Raw genomic sequence first — 8,500 nt, 5'->3', positions numbered from 1 at the left:
GTATCTATATACATTTTAAACTTAAGTACAGAAAACTAAAGAAAGGCTGGATTTGATCCAACATAATCTATTTAAACAAGATGACCTTAGTATTTGGCATGTTCCATTGTTTAAAGCACAGCTAAGGAAGAACATCTGGGACTACTTTGTACCAAGTAGATTAAGCTCACAATAAGTCTAACTCTTGCATTTCCTCCTTTTTTAAAAAATCTGTATAATTATGTAAGCATCACTAGTTGAGAGAAGCAGTGTCTACCCACACTTCATGTAGAAACAAAAAAAAATCCACCTTAAAAATAGTATTTCAATGGTTATCAGTACATGTACTGCAGCTATGCATATTTTTTGTCAGGTAAAAATTGACAAAACTAGTAACTGAAATATTTGAGAACACTACTTATTTCACTACTGAGTTAAGTTTGAACTTGGAAGCAAAGCCTCCAACTGAAACAGGGGGAAAAATAAAAGACTAATTCTCAATAAAATGCTATCATGGGCTTCTGCTCTTCAAAACTCCTTTTTCAATGATCAGTGTGCATGGCATTACTATTTCCTAAATTATTTTCCATACCCAGACATCAGGACAATCACAGTTTGGAAACTGCTGTCCTACACTCAAGCATAGTAGAGTATGATCTGTGAGAGTCATTGGCAGCTCTCACTGGAAGCAAGTTCTGCAGCAGACCTGCAAAAACACACTTGAAATTAGCTCCTCACTGTTGTGGGCTTATTGACCATTTCATTGCAAAGCTTTAAAATTCCATTTCTCAAGTTTCAAATAACTGCCACTTATCCAAAGTTAAATTAGTTTCTCCAATTGGCAAGCATATTGCATCTTAAATGGCTGCACATTCTCAGAAAATAGCAAATGTAAATGGAATACATCTAATGAAGTATGAAAAACTGTACTTGCTTCAATGGTAGAAAGTTGTGTTCTATATCTGAATAGCCAAAAGAAAAAAAAAAGAAAAAAAATCAAGTTCAGCAATCCACTCCTCTACCTATATTGCAATATTTAGTGCCTTATCAACAGACTTGTTACCAGAGTACAAATAACTTCCATTCAAATTGCCAACCAGGTATATCAGTAGGGAAAAACTATTACAACTGAGAAGTATCTTAATTTCAGGAAGTATGCCTAAAGTCTGTAATAAATAGTCAACAGTGCCTCACAACCAAGTCCTAAACCATCATGTTTGCTCCTTTATTTCATACTTCGCAGAAATAAAGAATGAATAAGTTATGAAGCATGTTTTCCTTGCCAGATATAAACCACGCTTTTGAACACAAGTTATTGGCCTCTAAGCTTTTACCTTCGGGGGTAAAACTTGTTCTTAACACAAGTCAAGCCTATCAGGCACAATATTGCTGTTTCAGGCCAACTGGGAAGGTGCTAACAGCAATTTAAAGAGATAAAGAACTACATCAAGAACCTGTTCTTATCAGCAATTAATAGCCTCCACAAGCATGCTACCCCACCACCCCAGTAACAGTACCTTGCCAAGGCAGCCAGGCGGCACTGGGAGGAAAAGATGTTTTGCAGTAGTGCAGGAATTCTTAGGAAATAAATCATATGAAACTCCTAAAGACAGCTTAGGCCGTATACCTACTCTTGCATAGCTTTTCATTAAAATACAATAGCTGACAAGTCTGTAGTACCAAAAGTAATAAGCACTTTAATCTTTACTGTAAGACTTTGTTTTAACATCAAGCATTCAACTGCAGAGCAACCTATTATCCCCTCACCTGTTACCTACTAAGTATTTTTAGGAGCCACAGATATAACAGTTACCTCATTAGCAGGCTCCAGTTAAGTAGGCACATTCCTATCAATACCATGATCCAGACAGTCAAGCTTAATGCCATGTCTAAACTGCCTATGCTGAAGAGATGTAGCTGAGACACAGGAAAGCTGGCTAAGTATCAGTGTCAGCAGAGTTGCAACATTGGTTTCAAGAGTCCTGAAACAGGTACAGTACAGACTACAGAAGTCACAAGCTTTTTAAAGCACCTCCTCATGTATTAAAGCTCGTGTATTTCTCTGTAGACAGCTGCATGTGAATTATTTTCTACTGGAATTAGAATTTAGTTCATAAATTGCTGTTTAAGATAGATTACCTTGAACCACATTCACAGCCTGAGTTCAGACCCAAGGCACTGGCAACTTGATAATTTTACTTCAGCAGTATCTGTGAGGTGCACAAAAGTGCCACACCCTCTATATGCTCTGTGGGTAGATGTACAGAGAGACTGTCCGCATCCCCCTTATCTTAAACTTAAGAAACTCTTCAGGGACATCTGGAATTAAAGGCAGGCACCTGAATGGAAAACTGCATGCACATTAGAAGTGATTCTATGCAGTACTCCTCACAAAATACTTCTTACCTAGAAGATCCCAAGCCAACTACTTAGAGCATCATTTCCAAATCAAATATTTCATTTCCAATATTTCAGCAATGGCACAGATAACCACAGACAGTGCTTCGAAGGCTCCATATTTCTCCCGTTGAAGGCCTTACATCATTACTGCAGCTACAGCAGTGTACATGGAATAGGGACTCCAAAGCACAAAACATACATGACACCCAAGGTGTTTAAGAAGCATGAGCCCCAGCAGGCACAGCAAGAATTACAAGCAACATTCAAGGCCACTTTGAGTGTAACCTTCTCCAGAAGGAACATACTGTAAGGCAGCAACTCCACCATGAGCCTCAAATCTTCCCATTCTCTTGGCTGCATAAACAGCCATTAGGGAAGCCCTTTGGGGAATACACCAGGACCCACATATTTTAATAAGATGCTCTCCAGAGTCCTACTAAGGGACCAGGTAGAAAGTGACTAAACAAATTCTTCAGCAGTTTCAGTGTTAAGGTAGGAAAATATCAAGTCTTCAACTTGTCTTCACTGCCTGCAAACAGTATCAGAATCAGTAGTAGTGAGTGTAAAAGGGCTTATTCCCTTTGTGTGAAACCGTTCTTTAATTACAATTGTGAGTAACAAGCAAGCACACTTTACTTGTAATTTTGAACTTGAAAGCTGAAATCTAGTTGATTAATATCAATTTTGGTGAGGGGAAGGCTGCATTTTTACATAAAGTTCTCTAGATAACCTTGCATCACGCACAAAAAGGCTCAGCAAGTACACAGTGACAGAAGCCCTTATCTTAGCACAATCTTGCCTTCTTTTCCAGACTCCACAGAGTTTTGTTCCGAAGGACTGTAGGAGTAAGAGTTAGAACAGGGCTCATGGCCCAGCTTCCTTGTACCTTCACTGTTTGAGAAAACAGGTAGATAACTCTGTTGTGGTCTTCAGGACTGGGGGAAGGGGTAGAGGTGCAGCGGCACTGCAGCAGTAAGCTGACTCAGGCTATAGGGTGCAGTACAAAGCAAATATTTACAGGACTTAGATGCCTGACTATATGTATATGGGTGCTTGGAAGCCTTCTTGTAGCACAGGATCAAAATGTGGTATCAAGTGTCACTCCATATTGCTCATTGCTGCAGTTTTCTCTAGCTTGTGTGTTCACATAATATAGACAAATAGGAAGCAGATTAAAAGTTCATAAATAATTTCAGAGTATTCTTCAGGGTTGAATGCTTGACATACGGGCTCTTACTACTTGCATCATTAACTTAAGGTCTCAAACTTGTGTACATTCAAGATCATGATAACCCTTGAGATGTAAAATGCATACTTGCACATTTGAAGGAATAAACAGCTTAGTCTACTGTGGGAATAGTGAATGCACTACAAAATCACCATGGAAATCCAGGGCTCACAGCAAGTTCATCATGTTTTCAGCAAATCCTCCAGTTTTTATACATGGTTTAAGGCTATTTTTAAAAAACATGCCTTACAAAGCATGGTGAGAACGAGCACTAAAATTAAAGCCAATTATTTTGAGACCACAAAAGCATTAACTTCATTCCACTGCTGAATATAAGCAGGGTAAGTATCTTCAGATGCTTGCCACTATTTCAACCACAAGACCTCTTTGCAGAACTCATTAGAAAGTCAACAAAAATACCCCAAAACTTAACAGCAAAGTAAAGCCCATGTTCAATACTTTTTAGCTGGGACCTTTACTGAATGTATTAAAGCAAGTCACAGATGTTTTCTGAAATACATTACACTTAATCCAAACTTTTATCCAGAAAGCAAGCTTGCTCATAGGAGGAAATATGTGGAAAAAAAAAATCTTAATTGCATCAGTTCAAGAACTTTTTTTGCTGATGATATCCAGCAAAGACTTTAAAATATCTAATCCCTAACAAGCACTTGGCAACATGGAAATTTTTAGCTTTGAACACCAGCTTAGTCATTCAGTAGATGAATGGCTCACATTTCGCTACTAAGCAGGTATTACAATACAAAAGGCAAGCTCAACTGGTTTGCAACTTGATTCTAATTTAGCTATTGTTCTACAGTTTCAGCTTTGATTTCAAGTTCTGTTCAACATAAACTAGCTTATTCAATCGCCTCTAAAGAATTAGCAGTAATAGGAAATATTGCATTCAGGTGTTTTTTCGTCTATATCTATCAACTGCAGTAGGTAATTTAATTACAACAGTTTTCCAAAAGTGAACATTTGTAAAACTTCACGTTAGAAACACAGTATCACTAATAATTACTGTTGGACACAGGTTAACAGTAATTTTCAGACATGCCACAGCTTCCTACCAAAGAAAGTACGCAACTTCAATTAACATCTTGTATTAAGAGCCAATTAACACAAAGATCTTCAAAGCTTGCTCACAGCTCTGAAACTGTGTTAAATACCACATGTTCAGCACTTAACAGTTTGTATCTACTCCATTAAAACTTTACAGCCATAACTAAACAACACAAAGGGACTGTCCCAGTACCTACATTGCAATTACACTAAATGCTCTTGAGAAGTCTAAAAGTTAAGTTTGCAGTTTTGCAAACACGAGTCTGAGCTGGAAAACGGAACAACCAGAGAGCATGACTGTGTCAGCGAGGAAAGCATTTGCAGAATGCCGTCTGTAAACTACATCTGCATATTCGAACACGAGCATATTAACACAGTCAAATGAGCACTTTGGGAATCTTCACATTTAAAGTCAAACACTACAGGAATCCTCCAACACCTACACAGCTTAGATCTGCAAGTATTTCAGCTAGGATTTTCAACAGTCTTCCAGGATTGACTGGACATTACCTATACAGGCTGTAAGCCTCAAAGAGCTATATAACCACATTTGATGATTTTCATGTTAAGCATGTTATTTCAAAAGGTCTGAACAGCTTCACAAAGTAAAATTTACATGAGCGAGCTACCTCGTTACACCAACACGTCAGAGGTAAACGTATTCTGCAGTGCCTCTGGTATGGCAGAAATGAAGCTTCCACTACCCATGAACTATTCATTGTTTTACGAAAAGGCAGTTACCTGCCCACTGGCAACTCAGATCTTTGAATAGTTAACCCTACTGATATACACACAGAGGAAATTTGCTGAAGAATACCAAAACAAAGGAAAAGACAAATGGCATACACCTTTGGATGGTGATGCTATCATCAGTAACATATTCTAACCATTAAATACACCACGACAACCTCTTTTCCAAGCTCTCTTGCTCAAGCTCCCTGACTGAAGACCACTGGGTAACAGTCTTATGCACAAGCAGATCTGGACACACTTGAGAACACCAGATCTTCCAGCTAACATTCAAAACTGAAAAGCTGAACAATTAACCATACTGAAAGTCAACTACAGACAAAACTATAACCTTCAGATTCGCCCTGTTTGCTTAGGACAGGCCTGCTTTTTCCAAGTATGTTAGCTGATAGAATCGACATACCATTCTTGATATCCCTGCAACCTCATGCACAGTTCTGCAGATTTTGCTTTGCACTTCAAGCTCTCAGCTACCATTTTCTGACACTTCCAGAACGCAATGTTCTGTACATCTACAGCTGGACCCCTTAAGTCGCAAGTCTGGGTATTCCACAGAATCACAGAATGGCCTGGGGTTGGAAGGGAGCTTAAAGATCATCTAGTTCCAGCCTTCCCAGACTGTCCCCCTATAAAATACAGTAAAGACACCTCTTGCCCGCCTGGCCCGCCAGGGTTCCAAAAGCGACCCGTGTGCCGGCAGGTGGCCATCGGCTCCTGCGCTAACAAAGGCGGCGCGGGCACATTCCTGGGCGGCGGGCGGGGAGCGGCGGGAGCCGGTCCCGAACACGTGCGTCCAGAGCGGAGCGGGCCCCGGGCCTTCCCTCCCCGCCCCAGGCGGCGGCGAGCGAGGCGCCAGCGCATTCCCCAGATGCCCATTGGGTGACGGGCGCGGGCCCGGCCCTCCGCGGCTCCCCGCTCCCATTGGCCTCGATCCTCAATGGGGAGAGCCACGGGAGCGGCCGCGCGGCCCGGGAGCGCGGCCAGGGGACTCACGTGTAAACCGCGGCTCCGGCCACACTTCTCCAACGGGGAGGAGGGGACACCCCCGTTCCCAGCGCCTCCCTCACTCCGGTGCTTCCCACGCCACAGGGAGACACGGGAAGGGTCCCCGTCTATCGCCTGTTTCTCTCCGCGACAGCCGCTGTACGGACCTGTCCGGCTACGCAGTGCCGGAGGTCGCCGCCAAACCGGCCATGTGAGGGAACCATCAATCCTCGCCGCGTTAACCAGAGGGATCGCCCTTCCCAGCTTTCATTAACTGGGAACGAGATTCCTGGGCCCCCGCTCCCCGCAGTACAGCGCAGGCAGGGTTTTCCCGAGCTCTCTCATCCCGACGCCGCCTGTACGAGCGGGGCCAGCCACCGCCGCAGCGCGGTGGGCGCCGCCGCCGTGCCCCCGGCCGGGAGCAGCACTGCGACACTCCCGCCTCGCCCCGCGGGCGCTCCCGGCCGGCAGCACACGCCCGGCTCTCCGCTCCCCGCCGCCGCCACATGTTGCCAGCAGGGACCGCGCGGGGCTGCACGAGGTGGCGGCGCGGAATGGCTTCCGTCCCCGGCACCCCCGCCTCCCGCCGGCGGCCAGGACGAGGGGAGGCTCCCCTGCTCGGGGGTCTCTGGAGGGCGGCAGAAGGTCACCCCCAGCGGGCAGATGCCGGGACTGTCACCGGGGGAGAGGGAAGGCGGCCGGCAGCGCCCAGCCCCCACCGACGGCCACCCCGGAACCTGCCTCCCCCTGGCGCGGCCGCCATCGCCCCCCCAAGCGCCGCCACACCCGGGCCATTCAGGGACCCTCTCGCCCCCCGGGGGCAGCGCTGCCCCCAGCCCCGACCCCACCCCGCGCCGGCCGTTCGCGGACCTGGGTATGGTGCGGAGGTCGCCGGACCCCTTGCTCTGGTGCGGCTCCTGCTGCGCGGGCTGCTGCCGGGCGAACCACACCTCCAACAGCTTCTCGGTCCCTTCGAAGAAGTGTGCACCGCTCTCCTTCATGGTGAGACAACTCGGCAACCAACAACCACAGAAATTAAACGACAACCAAACTGCCGCCCCCGGCCGCCACCGTTCGCTGCTGCTGCACGGGCCGCGCTGCCGCCGCCGGGTCCCAGTCCGTCCCGGGCGGGTTTTACCTTCTGGGGGATTTGCTTAATATTAATTTAAAAAGAAAAAAAAAAAAGAGAATAAGTAGAAGAAGGAAGGATATTTTTTTTTTTTTTCAAACGGGCGAAAACCACCCGGAGTGCGCGGCGGCGGATGCGGCGTGAGCGTGTGTGAGCGGGTTACAGTCCGAGCGGGGGTGCGGGCAGGCGATGCGGTTCGGTTCCTTGTAGTCCGTGTGTTCCCCTGTTACAGAGAAGAGCGTTGAGCGAGCGCTAGCTAATGTCGCCGGCCATACTGTGTAAGCGAGAGGCCAGTGCGCACGCAGCCGCCTTTATACGCCGCAGGTACCCGCATCACTCGGGGTGGCGCTGCACATTGGGCGGCCGCCGCTCGGGTCCGCCCTTCCCTGCTTCCCATAGGGCGGCGGCGACGCTCGTCCAGCCATATGCCGGTTCACTCGGCCCCTCCCGTTGCAGCCCGCGCGCCCGCCCGCAGGGAGCGGGAGATGGAGCGCGGGCGGCGGCGCCGGGGCCGGGGCCGCGGGTGTGGCCGCCGCGCCGCCATGGGACCGCGCCGCCCCCGAGGATGGGTGGGAAGCTCGGCCTGTGGTCGGCAGCGAGCCATCCGGGGAGAGGGGAGAGTGCGAGAGAGAGCAGGGCTGAACATGGCCGAGAGACGGTGGGGGAGCATCTCCCGAAACCATTCGGCGCGTCGCAAGGAGCGAGTCCGAGAATTCCGGCTTTTCCCGGGCTGCGGCGGCAGCGCTGCCCCGGCACCCGGCGCTCCTTCTCGCTCATGAGGAGGAGCTCGGCCAGGCGTTCAGGCGCACTTCCCGCTCCCCTGGCCCCTTCCCGGAGCCCAGCGTATGTGACCGCGCAGCGACTAGCCGCTGGGATGCGTGTGTGCGGCACAAGGAGCGACTGACCAAGCAGGGCATGTGCCTCTGTAGGCGCACACGGGAGGGACCGCGGGTCTGTGTCCCTCG

The 8,500-nt window shown here is 47.7% G+C and overlaps 1 protein-coding gene across 1 annotated transcript in view; it reads right to left on the bottom strand.

The window, feature by feature from the left end:
* AMD1 (adenosylmethionine decarboxylase 1) overlaps positions 1-7,837 on the bottom strand; it is an 18,611-nt gene extending 10,774 nt beyond the window's left edge. The window contains exon 1 of the mRNA XM_017828567.1: positions 7,277-7,837. Within this exon, the coding sequence (XP_017684056.1) occupies positions 7,277-7,407 (131 nt within the window). The 5' untranslated portion in view covers positions 7,408-7,837. The remainder of the gene's footprint in view (positions 1-7,276) is intronic.
* Between the last annotated feature and the right edge of the window lie 663 nt (positions 7,838-8,500).

Source organism: Lepidothrix coronata, unplaced genomic scaffold (genome assembly GCF_001604755.1).
Source record: "Lepidothrix coronata isolate B3197 unplaced genomic scaffold, Lepidothrix_coronata-1.0 Scaffold5, whole genome shotgun sequence".
Taxonomy (NCBI): domain Eukaryota; kingdom Metazoa; phylum Chordata; class Aves; order Passeriformes; family Pipridae; genus Lepidothrix; species Lepidothrix coronata.
Note: the sequence above shows the minus strand (reverse complement) of the source record. Positions and strands in the feature narration are given on the sequence as shown.